Raw genomic sequence first — 19,222 nt, 5'->3', positions numbered from 1 at the left:
CCCCCTCCCACCAGCATACTTGTTGGAATCCTAAAGGACTAGCAGACACTTGCTCTGAGCCATCCTCCTCCTAGGTAGTCTCCCAGGTACTCCCAGCTCTAGGGCTAAGAACGAAGATCTTTCTGGAGGAGGTGGTATGGAGTCCTACTCCTGTTAAGGTTGCTCAAGATCATCTTCTGTCCCAAATTCCATAAATAAACCATTTCTCCTCCAGGTGGACTTTTCAGCCTTTTTGTTTGGTCTGAAGGCTCAGAGGTCATTTTGCAGGTCTGTCCCTTATATTCAACAGTACTGTTTTCTTCTCTGGATGTATACCACTATTGATGTCTTCATCTGTTCGGAGCATTTGGGTTATTTTCCAGTGTTTTCTTTCACAAACAAATCCCTCTATATACTTTCATTATAATTCCTTATGCAGATAACTGTTTCATTTCACTTCTGTTAAAACTCAAAGCACAATGGCTAGGCACAGGTAGGTGAGTGTTAACATTTTCCTGAAAGTGCCAAAGGGGTGCTCCCACCACGTGTGTATGAGAGTTCCAGTATTTCCAGCCCCTCCCAGTACTTCATAGGATATCTAATGTCAGCCCTTTTAGTATGTGTGCAGTGCTATGTTGTAATTGCATTTCCTAGGGATTTCTGACTTTCAGCATTATTTCATGAGTTTCTTTACCACCTGTATGTCTTCTTTCATACACTTTCTGTTTAATTTGTCTATTTTCTTTGATATGGTTATGGCCAGTTCTTTTTCAATTACAAATAAGCCATGCACACAACAAAAATAAATGTTAGAGTTTTTCTCATTCTTACCTGGTGTGACATTTTTCTCTGTAGTGTCATGGTACTACTAAAAGGCTATTTTTTCATTAAGTACATTAGGTTTTTGTGGCCTACCCATTGTCATGGACCAAAACACCTTACATGTTTAAGTCTAGGGCACATTTATTTCATTATATGTTCATTTTATTAAGTCCAGGCATTCAGAAAAACAATCTATCCCAGCTTTGTAGCGTTTGCCAATTTCTAGAGTGTAAATTCTCCCATGGTGAGAGTGGATGTGCTCAGAGTAGGTGCTGAATAACTGTACTTGGGTGTTTGGAGGAAAACTAAACCTTGGCGGTGCAGGAGATGTGACAAGGCCAGGCAGACAGCGGCTGTGGGGGTTGGGAGCTGGCTGGAGGTCTGCAGGAGCTTCACAGGCAGGAGACATAAACCCTGATAGGCCAAAGGGGAGGGACGTCCCTGAACACCCTGACTGGTGACTGATGAGCTGTCGTCTCACCTTAGTAGCAACAGGGATTATGTCCACCCCTCAGTTCAGAGTCGCTTCTTGGGAGGTTCTCACCATGGAATGCCAGTCTCCCAGTGATTTAATTCCTTCTTTTTCTGTAATAGTTGGCTGCGGGTCCCCAAAGAGTTGACATTCGTGCATCTCACCGCCGCTGTGGGCTGTGTTTCCAGGCAGCTGTCTTAGGGGAAGTGGGCTGGGGCCAGGGAGGGGTTGAGGGCACTGGGCCCCTCCAGCCTACCCCTGGCCAGGAAGGACTGGGAACCAGGTGGGGTGGGGCCTGTCCCAGAAAAGATGGGGATTCTCTCCTGGATCGGCCTCACCCAGAAGATCGGGGGTGGGTTCAGGCATCCCTCTCCACCCGAAGGAGGGCCTCTCCCAGAAGTAAGAAGGTCCATAGGTTAGGTGTGCGGCAACCTGTGGAGGCCTTAACTCCCCCTCCTACCCCTGGACACATGTGGGATCATGGTCTCATCTCGGAGGACATGCCAGGAAGGGGCCTGCAGGGGGGCCTGATGCCGGTTTGGAGGGCAGGGACAGAGACAGAGGAGACACTTGGAAGTTACTGAAAGGGCTGTCTGGGTTGAGTACCGTACTTCACTGGAGAGGATGTTCCCACCATCAGTACTTTTTTTTTTTTAAGATTTTATTTATTTATTTATTTTTTAAGATGTTATTTATTTATTTGACAGAGAGAGATCACAAGTAGACAGGCAGGCAGAGAGAGAGAGGCAGAAGCAGGCTCCCTGCGGAGCAGAGAGCCCGATGCGGGACTCGATCCCAGGACCCTGAGATCATGACCTGAGCCGAAGGCAGCGGCTTAACCCACTGAGCCACCCAGGTGCCCCCCCCCCCACCATCAATCCTTAAGTCAGTGCTCTACCCAGAGCTCTGGCCCTCCTTTGCCCCTCAGGGACACAGCACAGTCTGCAGGTAAGTCCTCCATTCCTCTCGATGCACCATTATGACCACTTTGGCGCTGATGTGAGTACAAGTCTGGCCTAAACTTAGTGGATTAGGTTGTCCACAGTTATTTTAAAGGGGGAAAATGTCAGGTGCAGGGTTTTTTTTTAAAGATTCTATTTATTTATTTGACAGACAGAGATCACAAGTAGGCAGAGAGGCAGGCAGAGAGAGGAAGGGAAGCAGGATCCCCGCTGAGCAGAGAGCCAGACGCGGGGCTCGATTCCAGGACCCTGAGATCATGACCTGAGCCGAAGGCAGAGGCTTTAACCCACTGAGCCACCCAGGTGCCCCGTCAGGTGCAGGTTTTTCAACAAATTATGACTTTGAGGCACCTGGCTGGTTCAGTCAATTAAGCCCTTAGACTCAGGTCACGATCTGGGTGTTCTGGGATAGAGCCCTGCCTTGGGCTCCCTGCTCAGTGAGGAGTCTGCCTCTCCCTCTCCCACTAGCCCTCCTCCTGCTTGTGCTCTCTCTCTCAAATAAATAAAATCTTAAAAAAAAAAGCAAATTATAACTTTGTTGTAGGGTTGGGGCACAGGGGTGCAAGAGCACTTATCCTGGGGGTCCCAGACAGACTAGGTTTGGACACTTCCTGGTGTGAAAATCCAAAGACAGAGAAAGCAGAGGCGTAAAGCAGAAAGGCATCTCAGCAAGGCCAGCACAGAGAAGACAATGGCCAAACCACTCAAAAATTGTCTCCAACATGTGGAGAATGTTTCTGGGTTTGTAGAAGGAAAATGTAGGGCCAAGGTGGGTGGGTACATGCAAGTAGGCAGTGAAAGTCAAACAGACCATTGTCCTGGAGTCAGTCATGGGTGAGGACTTGCTGGCTCAGGGCAAAAAGTCCTTGAGGGGGTAGTTTTGGTTCCCCTCAGCAGATGCCTTGCCAGCAGGGTCTTCCATCTGAGTCAATAGACAAGTTGGAAAGAAGCTGCCTGGAAAGTTTGAGCTCCAACTGGGGGCAGCTGAGATTCTTCTGTACTAAGAAAAATAGTGTGTATGGGTGAAGCCAACTCAGGCCCTCAGGCAACCTAGTAACCTTAAGGTTAAACAAGCATCCTTAGCCTACATGATGGATTAACTTTTCTATTTATCTATAGGCCACACATTCACTCCTAGAAACAGCTGGGGACTTCCAAATGCCACAAAGCAAAACAGACCCTCTTGTACAATCCCCAGGTACTAAGGAACCAGATCCGTTGCACAACCTCCCAGCACTGTGATGACATCTATAGCTAGTACCATCAAGTCTGCATGTAGTCAAGAAGTGTTAAGGACTGCTGTACTGCCCTTACTGGTAAGCTGCCCTAAACTCCTTTAAAATCCCCTGGATGAGGATGAAACCTTGGAGTTGGCCTTTCTCCAAGAGTCCACCTTCTCCCTACGTGGCCAGCCTTCCCAATAAAGCTCATTTTCCTTTCCAATCAATACTTCTCTTTTGAGTATTGACTTTTGGAGTGCTAGGCAGCCAGAATTGGGATTTGGTAACACAGAAATGTATTTGAACACAGGCACAGACACAGAGCAATCCATCCATATGCAAAAGCAATTCTTTTTTTAAAGATTTTTTTAATATTTTTATTTATTTATTTGAGAGAAACACTGAGAGAGAGCATGAGCGACGAGAAGGTCAGAGACAGAAGCAGACTCCCTGTGGAGCTGGGAGCCCGATGCAGGACTCGATCCCGGCACTCTGGGATCATGACCTGAGCCGAAGGCAGTCATCCAACCAACTAAGCCACCCTGCAAAAGCAATTCTAAAAGGATATTATGGAGCACCTGTATGTCTCAGTTGGATAACAATCCACATCTTGATTTTGGCTCAGCCGGTGATCTGGGGATTGTGAGATCAACCTCATCCCTGGGCTCCATCTTCACTCTGGCGTCTGTTTGAGCTTCTCTTACTTCCTGTTCAGGTTACTTCCCCACACACGCTCCTTCTCTTTAAACAAACAAACAAACAAACCATACGGCAAATATTGTCTTTCTGTACCAGGTACAGTGGTTAAAGGTTTTTCACTTTTTATGTTCATAAAGTAGCACTAATCCACTAACAAAGTACAGAAAATCAGACATTCTAGACATTACCTTTTTTAAAAAAAGATTTTATGTATTTATTTGAGAGAGAGAAAGAAAGAGAGCAAGTGCAAGAAATGGACAGCAGAGGGGGAGGGACAAGCAGACTCCCCGAGTGAGCAGGGAGCCCATTGCAGGGCTCAATCCCAGGACCCCAAAATCATGCATGACCTGAGCTGAAGTCAGACGCTTAACCAAATGAGCCATCCAAGTGCTCCTCTAAACACCACTTTTTTAATGAAGGAAACAAATGCGTACTGAAATTTTGCAGCCTGTATTCTGAAATTTGCAGCTATAGAGGCGATTCCCGCCAATCACAAGAACATCAGGTGCCTTTCTTCAGGAACACAAGGAGAGCATGGAATATTCAACTGTCTGTCTATCTTACCCAGAGACGTCTTAAAGAACTGACTCCCGGGCTACCACTGAAGTGTCTGAGTCAAGAGGTCTCTGCTGTGGACTGAGAATGAGCATTTCTAATGAGCTGAGGTAAAGCTGATGGAGAGGACAGGGCAGAGGTGAAACTGAAAACAGGTTTTTCCAGGAAGGCCAGGCTGCCTCCCTTCATGCTCCAGTACAGGGACTCGACTCTGTAGACCTACAGACTCTGAGGAGCAGCAGTGCGAAGGGTTCTCAGACACACCTGCTGAGTGCCTCTGCAGTGAGCCAAGCAGGGTAAAGGCTTAAAGGGCTGGAGTCGCAGGGTCTCCAGGGCAGAGAGGCCACAGGAAGCCACCTAGCCACTGGCTTCTTTTGCTTGGAACTGCAAATCAGCGAAGAGGCCGCTAGATGCCAGTGGCTCCGATGCTCTACCACCTACAGAGATAGGCAGAGGGAGAAGGAGGAGGCTCCCCACTGAACAGGGAGCCTGATGCAGGGGCTCCAGTCCCAAGCCCCTGGAATCACGACCTGGACAGAAGGTAGCCACTTAACCAACTGGCCACCCAAGCGCCCCACGGTCTTCCCTTTTCAGATGAGCCCTTTCCCTAGTTTTGGTTCAGTATTACCTGAATGGTTTTGGTGTTTGCTCAAATAAGCTCTTCAAAATTTTCATGTAGCTCACTTCATCTTTTAACAGAACTAACAGGGGTGCCTGGGTGGCTCAGTTGCTAAGCTTCTGCCTTTGGCTTAGGTCATGATCCAAGGGTACTGGGATAGAGCCCCGCAGTGGGCTCTCTGCTCGGTAGTAGGCTGCTTCTCCCTCTCCCACTGCCCCCACTTGTGTTCCCTCTCTCGCTCTCTCTCTCTGTCAAATAAATAAATAAATAAATAAATAAATAAATAAATAAATAAAATCTTAACAAAAACCAGAACAAATAAAAATAAAAACCCAAAGGACTCATCCTTGCTCAGTGGTGCTCTTATTAACGAGGTCTTCCTTTCTGCCCAGTGGATCTCTTTTCTCACAAAATCACCTCTCCTTGTTTCTATCTCACCTGCCACATTTTAACATCGAATGTAAACTTGAACTTTTGTTTTCATGTTCCCTGTGTTTTCCTTGAGTATAATACAACGCATCTGAAGGCAGGACTGCTTGTCTTGTGCCTTGTCCTATGTATCTACCAAATTTCCTAAAAAACCAGTATGTGCTCAGTGGATGTTTGTGGACACAGTGAATACACATGACATATCCATTTCTCTTCATTTTAATTCTTTTTTTTTAAAGATTTTATTTATTTATTTGACAGACAGAGATCACAAGTAGGCAGAGAGGCAGGCAGAGAAAGACAGAGGAAGAAGCAGGCTCCCTGCGGAGCAGAGAGCCCGATGTGGGGCTCGATCCCAGGACCCTGGGATCATGACCTGGGCCGAAGGCAGAGGCTTAGCCCACTGAGCCACCCAGGTGCCCCTCCATAGCTATTTCTACCACTGTCTTTAAACAACTTGATAAAGGTTAGAAACTGCTTTCCAAAATGTGCATTTCACCACTGTTTTCTGAGATAACTTCAATTGTTAAGCGACACTGCTACCAGTGCCTAAAGAAAGAAGAGTCGCTTCCGGGGCGTCTGAGTGGCTCAGTGGGTTAAGCCTCTGCCTTCGGCTCAGGTCATGATCTCAGGGTCCTGGGATCGAGTCCCGCATCTGGCTCTCTGCTCAGCAGGGAGCCTGCTTCCCCCCTCCCTGTGCCTGCCTCTCTGCCTACTTGTGATCTCTCTCTCTCTGTCAAATAAATAAATAAAATCTTAAAAAAAAAAAAGAAGAAGAGGGGCGCCTGGGTGGCTCAGTGGATTAAGCCGAGCCTTCGGCTCAGGTCATGATCTCAGGGTCCTGGGATCGAGCCCCGCGTCGGGCTCTCTGCTCCGCAGGGAGCTTGCTTCCTCCTCTCTCTGCCTACTTCTCTGCCTACTTGTGATCTCTCTCTCTGTCAAATAAATAAAATAAAAAATTAAAAAAAAAAGAAGGGGCGCCTGGGTGGCTCAGTGGGTTAAGCCGCTGCCTTCAGCTCAGGTCATGATCCCAGAGTCCTGGGATCGAGTCCCGCATCAGCCTCTCTGCTCAGTGGGGAGCCTGCTTCTTCCCCTCTTCCTCTCTCTCTGCCTGCCTCTCTGCCTACTTGTGATCTCTGTCTGTCAAATAAATAAATAAAATCTTTAAAAAAAAAAGAAGAAGAAGAAGAAGAAGAAGAAGAGTCACTCCACGGCAAGAAAGTGAGATCATTGGATTCAGACACTTCATTTCAGGCTCAGATTCTCCCATTGCACACTGGCTCCAACTGAAAATGGCAGTATGTGTTTGGTACCAAAAACAGCATTGGTCAAGTTGCACTATGATCGGGATGATGTCAGACTCCTAAAAGGAACTGGGTATATCTGAGACTATGGAGAAAGAAATATACGGGTAAAAGTGTTCCTTCATAGATGGGACACAATCATGATACAGGTAAGAGAGGCTTAGTGTGGAACCAGAGGCTGACCGCGTCACTGACCACATCATTCGGGGCGGCCTACCGAACCTTGTCTTTCTTCCCTGTCATGCACCTGTATGGGACGTAGAAAGGAAACCACAGGGGCCAAATGGAGTCACTTCTGCTAGGCCTTGTCACCAAACCAGGGCATAATGCCGAAGTTCACTGCGCTTTCCACTTCCCCAGAAATTCCGTTTCCACTGCTCGGTCAGGAATACACCGGTCAGCACCAAAAAGGTAATCTACATGGATGGACCCTCCATCCCCCAAAGATAGAGGATGGATGGGGCGCCTGGGTGGCTCAGTGGGTTAAAGCCTCTGCCTTCGGCTCAGGTCATAATCTCAGGGTCCTGGGATCGAGCCCCACATCAGGCTCTCTGCTCCGCGGGGAGCCTGCTTCCTCCTCTCTCTCTGCCTGCCTCTCTGCCTAGTTGTGATTTCTCTCTGTCAAATAAATAAAGTATTAAAAAAAAAAAAAGAGGATGGCTTCTCCTAATGAGTCTTTTGTCCCCACAGTAAGGTGACCTCATCTGACATTAACCTTTTTTCTATTTATGATGGGCACCTGGGTGGCTCAGTGGTTTAAGCCGCTGCCTTCGGCTCAGGTCATGATCTCAGGGTCCTGGAATGGAGTCCCACATCGGGCTCTCTGCTCGGCAGGGAGCCTGCTTCCCTCTCACTCTCTCTGCCTGCCTCTCTGCCTACTTGTGATCTCTCTCTGTCAAATAAATAAAATCTTTAAAAAAAATTAAATAAATAAAAACTAAAAATTTTCTATTTATGATGTTCTTGTCCTACCTTTAAAAACCTTTCCTTTCTGGGACGCCTGGGTGGCTTAGTCGGTTGAGCGGCTGCCTTCGGCTCGGGTCATGATCCCAGCATCCTGGGATCGAGTCCCACATTGGGCTCCTTGCTCGTTGGGGAGCCTGCTTCTCGCTCTGCCTCTGCTGCCTCTCTGCCTGCCTGTGCTCTCTCTGACAAATAAATAAATAAAGTCTTAAAAAAACAAAAACCTTGCCTTTCTGTAGCGCTTTGGAGCTGCCCTCTGCGTGCTGGACGGGGAGCTGCCCACCCCACAAACCCAGGAGTAGCGCCGAAAGCCCCTCAGAATGCACCGGGTTGAAGTTTTATGATTTAACAGGAAGGTTTCTTTTTTCTTTTTTTTTTTTTAAATATTTTTTATTTATTTGACAGAGAGAAATCACAACTAGGCAGAGAGGCAGGCAGAGAGAGAGGAGGAAGCAGGCTCCCTGCAGAGCAGGGAGCCTGATGTAGGGCTCGATCCCAGGACTCTGGGATCATGACCTGAGCCGAAGGCAGAGGCTTTAACCCACTGAGCCACCCAGGCGCCCCTAACAGGAAGGTTTCTAAGTTCCTAACGAACAATGAACTGACTCTAACGCGCTGACGGACGCAAGCATGAAAGACCAACAACAACTTTCCAGGTAGACAGAGACTCATTTCTTCCAGAGGCGCCTCAAGGGATGATTTGTCATTTACCTCAGCCACGGGATTCGGGAGTATCTAACGTAACGGTTTTCTCCTTTGGAAGAAGACTGGCCTTCCTGGACTCTACTCCGCCTTAAACAAGGACCAAATGCGGTCCGGTGCCTCTCGGGAAGGGCAGCACTTTCCCGCAGCCCTCAACGTGAGACTGGACGGAAGCGCCGAACTCCAAGGTAGAAAACCCCTTTTCTGACACCGCCCAAGTTCTGGGATCCACACCACGGGGAAGATCCTCGGAGCTGACGATACAGCAAGGGGCCAATGAGAGAACAGGACGACGCATTTCTAGGCGGGCGCATCCGCTAGGGCGGGACTTCCGGCCAATTACGGGGTTGGGCCTCTTTTTCCGTTTGTTTACTTGGGAAGGTTCGGAAACGCACTTTGCGAAGGGTGACCAGTGGAGAAGACGTGAGGGGAGGCTCTTCCTCCAAGGCAGACAGGAGGCCCGAGGCTCTGTGACATCTCTCGAGTTGCCAAGTATCGGGGCCTAAACAAAAACTGATGGCCCGGGTGCCCGCTTCCCCCCACCAGCTCCCGGCTCCGCTTCGCCCACAGAGTCCGACGGCGATAGCCCCGCCAAGGGACTCGGCTGAGGTAAACGCTCGTCTGCCGGGCCCTCCCCGCTGCCCCCCCCCCCCAGACCCCGAAGGCCCGAGCGTGGGGCGCCTGCTCCCGGCCCTGCGGTCCCGGCCCCGGTGTCCGGGACAGGGAGACGCCGGTGGGCGGGGGCCCGTGTGGGAGCGCCGGCTGGCTGCGTGCGGGAGCGGGCTCTCGGCTGAAGGGCCGTCGGGGCGGGGGCTGCAGGAGGCCCGCGCCACCATCGGGGGACGGCGCGGCTGCCTTTGTTCTGTCAGGAGCAGGGTACAGCGCGGCGGTTGAGGCCGGCGCGGTCGCTGCCTGCCGAGGCCGTGTCTGCTGGCGGTGAGGGGAGGTGGTCCAACCCGGGTGTCAGGGGGCTTTCTCGGGACGCGGAGAAGCGCCGCCGCCGGGGGTGAGCACGCAGGCAGGGCGTGCGGCAGGAGGGACTCGCGGTGGTCGCTGGTGTGGCCCGGACCGCCACCGTGTCCGCCCTGGATGTTGGAGAACCGGCTGCCGTTGCTCTGTTTTCGGAGAAGGGCTGAGGCGAATTGTGGGTGTCGCAGGGGAGAGGAGAACGGGGGGAGTGAGGGGAACCCCGGGGCTTTTGGTCGGTGACGCTTGAAGAGAAAACTGCAGAGATTTTACCCGCGGAGATGTTTTTGCTGTGGGAGCGACAGGGAACAGCGTTTGGGACCGAAGAAGCCAAGTCAAAGCAGTAGCCAGTGTGGAGAAGAGAGAGGTCGTCGTGGGTTTTTTTGTTTGTTTGTTTTGTTTTCTTTTGTTTTTCTTGGGAAGGAGCGAAAGCTGTTACAACTCCCCAGTCCAGGGGAGTAAACTAGAAGATCCGAAGTATAGTGGCTTCTCATTGGCTGAGCTCTTGGGTGGGGCGATCATGGAAAGGCTGTCTCTTGTGTGTGTGTGTGGGGGGGGGGGGGTGGTAGTGAAGTAATAACCCCAAATAAGTTCAAGTCCATCTCTCTCTGTTGGGCCCGCAGTTGATACCACTCACTGTGGTGTCTGAGAGCTCCCCCCAAGTGCAACCTCCCGACCCCAATTTAGGGAGGTTTCCCATCATTAATTTTCACAGTTCTAGCAGCTGAAGGGAGGGAAAGTCCCATCAACCTGATGGAAGTTAACGGTAAGTTGCTTCTCTTTGGGGGGTGTCCGAACTGGTTTCCACAGTGTTAGGTGACTTAGATGTTTCAGAAAATGGTAAGTGTTGGCATCAAGTGGGCACTGGAGAGGAAATTTTGGGAAACTGGGGGAAAGATTCATGATGGAGAGTTTGAAAAGTGATGGCTGCTGTGTGGACCAGGGTGGAGACTTGGATCACATTTGGGAAGGGAATGCAGAGTGTCATGGCAATGCTCTGAGTAGGTCAGAGGGACCTAGTAACGTGTGCTGAAGAGTGGGTTTCCTGCTCAACACGTGGTCGGGGTTGCTGGGCATTGTGAACACAGGTGAAGGAAAGAGGCCGTGATCTGGCAGATACATGGACAAGCCTTCCGTGGGATGATGGGACAAGACATAGCTGAGGACGTGGGGGTTTTTGTTTGTTTGTTGTTTAAGTAGGCTCCATTCCCAGTGTGGAGCCCAACACAAGTCTTGAACTCAGAACTATGAGATGGAGATCTGTGTTGAGATGAAGAGTTAGATGCTGAACCCATTTAGCCACCCAGGCGGCCCCTCCTGTGAGTATTCGAGAGGCTGGAGCTGCTCTCTATTCAGTGTTCTAGGGCTTCACCAGAATTTTGTGGCCAGCTTTATGACATGTGGAGTGTTTCAGAGGCTTCCTGCCAGAAAAGGTCTGGGGCAAATGTCATTTTTGGTGTTCTGTGCCTGGCAGAGAGATCCTTAGGGCTGGGGTTTTCAGAAAGGTCCAATACTGGATGATTGGTTCTCAGCTGTCGAGGGCCAGCATGGGTAGTAGGGGAGTAGAAGACGGTGTAGGAACGTCCTAGGTTGACAGTGGTTGTGAGTGTCCTACTGCAGAGAAGATTAGAGGCAGGTAAGGAGGCTTTTCAGCAGCATTTGAGGCTTTCCCTCAGTTGGGATCCATGGGAGTACTGGGGTGATAGCAAAACCTGTTTGTCTTTGTGACACATCCTTTGGTTGTCAAGCGACAAGGACAAGTGTGAGTCAAGGGAGAATCCTTTGGAAGGTGTGGGCTTTCATCTGTGGGGTCTGAAGACATGAGAGGTACAGTCTACAGAATCATGTAGACCTGGAGAGGAAGTGTGAGCTAAGGGCCTCTGGGCCCTGGTATTGAAGACTTCCTGGCAGAGCAGGGCCTGTAATGGGCTGTCGTGGGGGCACAACCTGGGAGACTCCACGGGAATATCCTGGCAGGGGGATGGGACTTGCAGGCCAAACCCGGAGCTTAGATTGCTTCCATGTGTCCCCTGCATGTTATTGCTGAGCACTGAGCAGTGATCGGTGGGAAGGTGAGAGGAGAGCAGCATTAGAGGCACCAGGACCTGGTATTATCTGAGGAGGGGAGCTGGGCTGGCAGGGGAGACCGGGGTGGGTGTGTGGGTTGGCTGGTGGGTTCTCAGAGAGAGAATGCTCCGGGTTCCATGTTTTCCTTTCATGGTAGTGTGGTGTGACCTTTGAGGACGTGGCCATGTACTTCTCCTGGAAGGAGTGGAGGCTTCTTGATGAGGCGCAGAGACGGCTGTACCACCATGTGATGCTGGAGAACTTTGCACTTGTATCGTCACTGGGTAAGGCCCTCAGCGTCCCCTTGACCTGCCCTGGACTCTGTATCCTGTGGACTCCCCTCCTCCTTTCTCCAGGGGAGGGTTTGTCCTTCTCTGGTGTGGACTGTGTTCACTGCGTGCTTCCCCAGCTTTCTGGGCGGTTGCTATTGTTGCTGGCCCTGAGTTGTTGGTGTGCCCTTCTGTCTGCCCGCAGCCCCAGTACCCGCTGCGCTGAGCCCTGATCGGGTAAGATCGGAGGCCAGTGGTCCTGCATGGAGGCTGATGGAATGTGGCACCTTGCTTGCCCTCTCCCTGGCTGGGTCTCTGTGTTCAGACCGGTGCCAATTCTGTGGCTGGGTTTTGAACCCTTCCTTGGGGTGTCATTTCCCTGTGCCTCCCTGTGCCTGAAATTGGAGGCATGGACATGTTTACTGCTTATGTGAACCATGGGCTGCTTCTCAAGACTGGCCTGTATGGTTATTTTTGTAGTGTCTACATTCCTTTTTTACCTGCCACCCTCCATTCATCTTTGTGAGGTATGATTGACAAATAAAATTGTATTATTGAAATTATATTATATAATGATTTGATATACATTATAAATTTTTTTAAAAGATTTTATTTATTTATTTGACAGAGATCACAAGTAGGCAGAGAGACAGGCAGAGAGAGAGAGGGAAGCAGGCTCCAAGCCGAGCAAAGAGCCCAATGTGGGGATCGATCCCAGAACTCTGGGTTTATGACTTGAGCCGAAGGCAGAAGCTTTAACCCACTGAGCCACCCAGGTGCCCCTATACATTATAAATTTTTAAACATTTATTTATTTATTTATTAGAGAGAGAGAGTGTGTGTGTGTGTCTGTGTGTGTGATAGAGAGAGAAAGAATAGAGAGAGAGCCAGGGGGAGGGGCAGAGAGATAGAGAGAAACCCGTGGTAACTGTGCTGAGCAGGGATCCTGAGGCAGGCCTTGATCTCTAGTCCCAGACATTGAGATGCTCTTATATTATGAAATTACTAACAAAATGAACCTGATCAGTACAGGATCACTTGACACAGTTATGTTTTCTGTTGTCGGTGGTTCTAAAGCTTGATATCTACTCGAATAACAAATTTCAAGTGTTCCATAGAATATTGGCAACTGTAGTCAATGTGCTCTATGTTAGAGCCTCAGAAGTTATCTTGTGAATGTAAGTCATGTCCTTACCAACATCTCCCCATTTCCCTCAGTCTTTAGCTTGTGGCATTCTACTTTCTTTGAGTTTGACTTTTTTCTTTTCTTAATAAATATCCACAAAGGGGTGCCTGGGTGGCTCAGTGGGCTAAAGCCTCTGCCTTCAGCTCAGGTCATGAATCCGGGGTCCTGGGATTGAGCCCTGCATCGGGCTCTCTGCTTGGCGGGAAGCCTACGTCCTCCTCTCTCTCTCTCTGCCGGCCTCTCTGCTGACTTGTGATCTCTCCCTCTCTCTCTCTCTCTCTCTCTCTCTCTGTCTCTCTCTCTCTCTCTGTCAGATAAATAAATAAATAAATAATCTTTTAAATAAATAAATAAATAAATAAATATCCACATAAGTGAGTTTGTATCCTGTATCCACATACAGGGTTTGTGTTTTGCTGTGTGGCTTATTTGACTGAGTGTGGTGTTTTTCAGATTCATCTGTTTGTGGCAAATGGCAGGGTTGCCTGCAGTTTTATGGCTGACTATTCCTGCACGTGGGCGTACTAAATGTTCTTTGTCACGTTATTTATTTCTCTATCTAGATACAATTTATTTTTTTATTCTTTTTTTTTTTAAGATAGCCTCCATGCCCACTGTGGGGCCTGAACTCACCACCCTGAGATCAAGAGTTGTGTACTCCATGGACTGAGTTGGGCCGTTGCCCCCGATTTGTCAGTATAAACACTGACACACAGTAATGTGTCCATACATTGGCTTTGTGAATAGTACTGCAGTGGATGTTCCTGTTCGGGTAGGTTGTGGAGATACTGATTCCGTGTCCTTGGAATACATACCTAGAAATGGCAGTGGTCGACTGTGTGGTAGTTGTATTTTCAATTTTTGTTGGGTGCCCTTATATTTTCCATACAGACTTCCCTGTATACATTCCCAGCAGCGGTATTCCAATGTTCCTTTTTCTGCATGTCCTGACCAGGGTGTTACCTCTTGTCTTTTTGGTAATAGCCATTGTAACAGGTAGGAGGTGATATCTTGTGGTTTTGGTTTTCCTTTCCCTGATGATTGGTGATTGTGAGCACGTGTTAGTCACTCGTACATCCTTTTCACTCTCTGGTGTGTTTCATTGGCTCTGGTGCATCTGAAAAGTTGCACTTTTCAATTTGGTGTAGTGGTATTTGTGAGTTCTTGCTTTCGATGTGTATGCTTCAGATGTTCTACTCAAAAAAGCATTGTCAGGAATATGGTTATGGAGGCTTTTTCCTATATTTTTTTCCCCTAGGAATTTTAGGGTTTGAGATCCTATGTGTAAGTCCTTAATCAATTTGGAGTTCATTTCCTTGAGTGCTGCAAGCAGGGGACCCAGGATCCTTGTGTTTTCATTTGGACAGTCAGATACCACAGCAGTATGAAAGAGGTTATTCTTCCCCAGGGTTGATTCTTGGCCTCATTGTCAAAGATTAGTCGTCTGTAGACGTGTTGCTTTACTTTTGGGCTCTTCATTCCGTTCCACTGGTCTGTTTGGATGCCCGTGCCCTAGTGTGGTGAAAACAGTGGCTTTGTAGTATAGTTTGAAACCGCAAGTGTGGGCGCCTGGGTGGCTCAGCGGGTTAAGCCGCTGCCTTCGGCTCAGGTCATGATTTCAGGGTCCTGGGATCGAGTCCCACATCGGGCTCTCTGCTCGGCGGGGAGCCTGCTTCCCTCTCTCTCTCTCTGCCTGCTTCTCTGCCTACTTGTGATCTCCTGTCTCTCGCTGTCAAATAAAAAAAAAAAAAATCTGAAACCGCAAGTGTGCTGCCTTCAGCTTGATCTTCTTTCTCAAATTGCTTTGGCTTCAAACATGGGTTAACTTGCTGGCCAGTGTTCCCGTGTCCCCTGTGGAGCAGTAAGCTGGAGGCTGTGTCGGTCAGGGGCCTCAGTGGCACCCACCCCGGGGCGGATGGAGCCAGCCCAGGCCTCATTTCCCACACATTGCACATGTCTGTGCTAATACAGTCTCCAGCCGTCTTTCTGTGTGCTTGTGTCCCCTTTGTTGGTCTGCTCTGTTCTAGTCAGTGTTAATGGGCTCTTGGGCACTTCAAGCTAAGGCCACTCACAGACAGCTGTCGAACTGATTTTTTGTTGAGGTGAGGGATGATTTCTGCTTTCCCGCCATCCTGCTGCCATCAGTCACAAAGGATGTTTTTCTTTGTTGTGTCCTGAGTAGCTCTAGGATGGTGCTGGCGGTCCCCTTGGCCCGTTTTCCTACAGTATTGGTATGCTTCTGGTACCCTTTGGTTGCTCAGGAAGGCTTCCACGGAAGAGTCCGTTGTGTGTCATAGCATGGACATGCTCCAGGAATGACCAGGTGGGCTCATAGGGAGCCTCTTTCTGGTAGATGGCAGCTGGGAAAGGTGTGAGACCAGCACTGTTCAGATCATACTGAGTTTCTTCAATATCTTCAACCTGACTGCGGTGCCTATGCAGATGGCCACACCCCATTTCTGTCTTTCCTTCCTTACTGTTGACAGTTTGTGGACTGCTGAATTCTACCCTTTGGTACTTCCCTGACGTCCAGTATAGGGGTAATTAATGCTACTTGGGCCTCCACATGGCACCCGTATCTCTCACTGCTATTTCTGTGTAGTCCAGCATTCACCCCTGAAAGTTTTACCGTGACATATTCACATGCCCTCAACTGTCCTTGACCACAAGTAAATTTCTTGGGGTGGGATATTGCTGTAGCCTCTATTCAGCCAAATCTCAGTAGCAGAAATGGACCTACACAAACCTTTGGGCAAAGAATAAGCTGTAGGCTCTGGCTGTCTTCCTTGTGTCGTACCCTAGTTTTCTGTCCTTCTAGTGTGCTCTCCCTAGTACTCTGACTGGTTGTGCCCAGTAGTGCACAGCGACCTCTCTTTCAAATGAATTCTGTCTCCTTTGTCTGGAGAAACATGCTGTACATCCTGCTTAGGTGAGTCGGGTGCGTGTGTGATGGGCTCACCCCCTCGCTACAGCCAGCACGTGTTTCACCAGCGTTTCTCTGCCTTCAGGTTGCTGCTGTGGAGCAGAGGATGAGGAGGCCCCCTTTGCACAGAGCGCTTCTGTAGGCGTGTCCCAGACCGGGATGCCCAGGGCCGCTCCGTCTTCCCGGAAGACCCACCCCTGTGAGATGTGTGGTCCCGTCTTGAGAGACATTTTCCACTTGGCTGAGCTCCAGGGGAAAGAAAACAGCCAGAAACGGTTGAGGTGTGGGGCCTGCGGGAAACGATTCTCTTTCGGTGTGAAGTCGGAGCAGCAGCAGCAGGAGCAGCCCGTGGGAGCAAAACCATTCAGAAGCCGTGTGGACAGGGCCTCTGCTAAGAGCTGGGGATTCGGTGGTTCAGGGAAGCCCTTTACCCATGGAGTGGTTGAGAAGGACTTGCTGTCTGGCTCGGGACGTCTGGGGCAAGAGGCATCTCGTACTGGGGAGAAGCCACACATGAACCCCCAGTGCAGGGCAACGTTACAGCACGGAAGCAGTCATGGTGCTTGGGGAGGGTGCAAGAACGCCTTTGGTCCCAAACACACAGATACACGGGACCAGGGTGTCCACCTTGGTAGACAGTCCTTTGTGTGCAGTGAGTGTGGGAAAACATTCAGGTACAAATCCTTATTTGCCATACACCAGAGATACCATACTGGAGCACGACATCATGAGTTTGTTCCCCGTGGAAAATCCCTTGGGCAACGACCAACCCTGAGTGAACATGGGAAGACTCAGGGTGGATCCACGCAGTACACGTGCAGCAAATGTGGGAAATCTTTAGGTGGCAAATCTGTCCCCCTTCATATCCAGAGATGGCACAGTGGAGGAAAGAGTTATGTTTGTAGCAGGTGTGCAAAATCCCTTAGTGGGAGCTCATTGTTGATTAGTCATAGGGTTCACTCTGGAAAACGGTTTTATAAGTGTCGCGTCTGTACAAAATCTTTTCCGTCTATGTCTGCCCTCTGTTATCATCAGCGATCTCACACAGGGGAAAGACAGTATGAGTGCAGAGATTGTGGGAAATGTTTTACCAGTAGTTCTGTCCTCCATTACCACCAGAGACTTCACACTGGAGAAAGGCCTTATGGGTGCGGTGAATGTGGCCAGTTCTTTCTCCGAAGAAATAGCCTCAGTGTACACATAAAGGTTCATTCAGGTGAAAGGCCTTTCAAATGTAATGAATGTGGGAAATCTTTGAAGTGTAAGTCAGCATTCATTAAACACCAGAGAATTCACACAGGAGAAAGGCCTTATGAGTGCAGTGAATGTGGCAAGTCCTTTCTACGAAGAAATACTCTGAATGTACACATAAAGGTTCATTCAGGGGAAAGACCTTATAATTGTAATGAATGTGGGAAATCATTTAAGTTTAAGTCAACATTCATTAAACACCAGAGAATTCACACAGGAGAAAGGCCTTATGCTTGCAGTGAATGTGGGAAATCTTTTATCTCTAGGACTGACCTACAGTATCATCAGAGAATTCACACAGGAGAGAGACCTTATCAGTGCTCAGAATGTGGCAAGTCCTTTGTTCGAAGAAATATCCTCAAAGTACACAGAAAGGTTCACTCAGGTGAAAGGCCTTTTAAGTGTAATGAATGTGGGAAATCTTTGAAGTGTAAGTCATCATTGATTAAACACCAGAGAATTCACACAGGAGAGAGGCCTTATGAGTGCAGTGAATGCGGGAAATCTTTCATCACTAGTTCTGTGCTTCATTCTCACCAGAGAGTTCACACTGGAGAAAGGCCTTACGAATGCAGTGACTGTGGGAAAACTTTTACCACTAGTTCTGTCCTCCGTGATCACCAGAGACTTCATACTGGAGAAAGGCCTTATGAGTGCAATGAATGTGGGAAAACTTTTACCACAAGTTCTGCCCTCCATTATCACCACAGAGTCCACACTGGAGAAAGACCTTATAAGTGCACTGAATGTGGCAAGACCTTTGTCCGAAGAAATAGCCTGAGTGTGCACCTAAAAGTTCACTCAGGTGAAAAGCCTTATAAGTGTAATGAATGTGGAAAATCATTGAAGTGTAAGTCAACATTCATTCAACACCAGAGAATTCACACAGGAGAAAGGCCTTATGAGTGCAGTGAATGTGGGAAATCTTTTTCAGCTACTTCTGTCCTTCGTTCTCACCAGAGAGTACACACGGGAGAAAGGCCTTATGAGTGCAGTGAATGTGGAAAATCTTTTACCTCTAGTTCTGCCCTCCGTTCTCACCGAAGAGTGCACACTGGAGAAAGGCCTTATGAGTGCCATGAGTGTGGCAAGTTCTTTCTCCACAGAAATAGCCTCAATGTACATATCAAGGTTCACTCAGGTGAAAGACCCTATAAATGTAATGAATGTGGGAAATCTTTGAACTATAAGTCAACATTCATTCAACACCAGAGAATTCACACAGGAGAAAAACCTTATCTGTGCAGTGAATGTGGGAAATCTTTTAGTCATAGCTGTGCCCTCCGGTATCATCGTCAGAGTCACCTTGGAATAAGTCCCTATGATTGTAGTCAGTGTGGGAAATCTTTTACCTCTAGTTCTGTCCTCCGTGATCACCAGAGACTTCACACTGGAGAAAGGCCTTATGAGTGCAGTCAGTGTGGGAAATCTTTCACTGCTCGTTCTGTCCTCCGTTCTCATCAGAGAGTTCACTCTCAGGAAAGGCCTTATGAGTGCAGTGAATGTGGCAAGTCCTTTGTTAGAAGAAATAGCCTCAATGTACACATAAAGGTTCACTCAGGTGAAAAGCCTTATAAGTGTAATGAATGTGGGAAATCTTGGAAGTGTAAGTCGACATTCGTAAAACACCAGAGAATTCATAAAGGAGAAAAGTCTTTTGCTTGCAGCGAATGTGGGAAATCTTTTATGAGTCATGGTGCTCTTAGTCATCATCACAGAGTTCACAGTAGCAACAGGCCTTAGGGGTGCTGGTGTTGTGGGGAATCTTTTTGCTAAATCTTTAGTCTCCTTCAACCTGAGGATATACACAGGAAATAAAGTATGGGCAATATTA

General features: G+C 48.7%; 1 protein-coding gene across 2 annotated transcripts; it reads left to right on the top strand.

Annotated features, from left to right (window-relative positions):
- The first annotated feature begins 9,104 nt into the window (after positions 1–9,104).
- LOC123931874 (zinc finger protein 850-like) lies at positions 9,105–19,222 on the top strand. 2 transcript variants are annotated; one of them, XM_045989514.1, is made up of 3 exons: positions 9,105–9,335; positions 11,917–12,043; positions 16,223–19,222. In XM_045989514.1, exons 1-3 carry the CDS (start codon positions 9,243–9,245, stop codon positions 19,129–19,131), a joined length of 3,129 nt encoding a protein of 1,042 aa, XP_045845470.1. In that variant the 5' UTR covers positions 9,105–9,242; the 3' UTR covers positions 19,132–19,222. The 2 variants fall into 2 exon arrangements, with proteins under 2 accessions (XP_045845470.1, XP_045845471.1); XM_045989515.1 differs by lacking the exon at positions 9,105–9,335 and adding an exon at positions 13,817–13,986 and having other exon boundaries at positions 11,972–12,043.

The sequence above is a fragment of the Meles meles genome, chromosome 19 (genome assembly GCF_922984935.1).
Source record: "Meles meles chromosome 19, mMelMel3.1 paternal haplotype, whole genome shotgun sequence".
NCBI lineage: Eukaryota > Metazoa > Chordata > Mammalia > Carnivora > Mustelidae > Meles > Meles meles.
The sequence above is the reverse complement of the archived record's forward strand: the minus strand, read 5'-3'. Positions and strand labels throughout refer to the sequence as shown.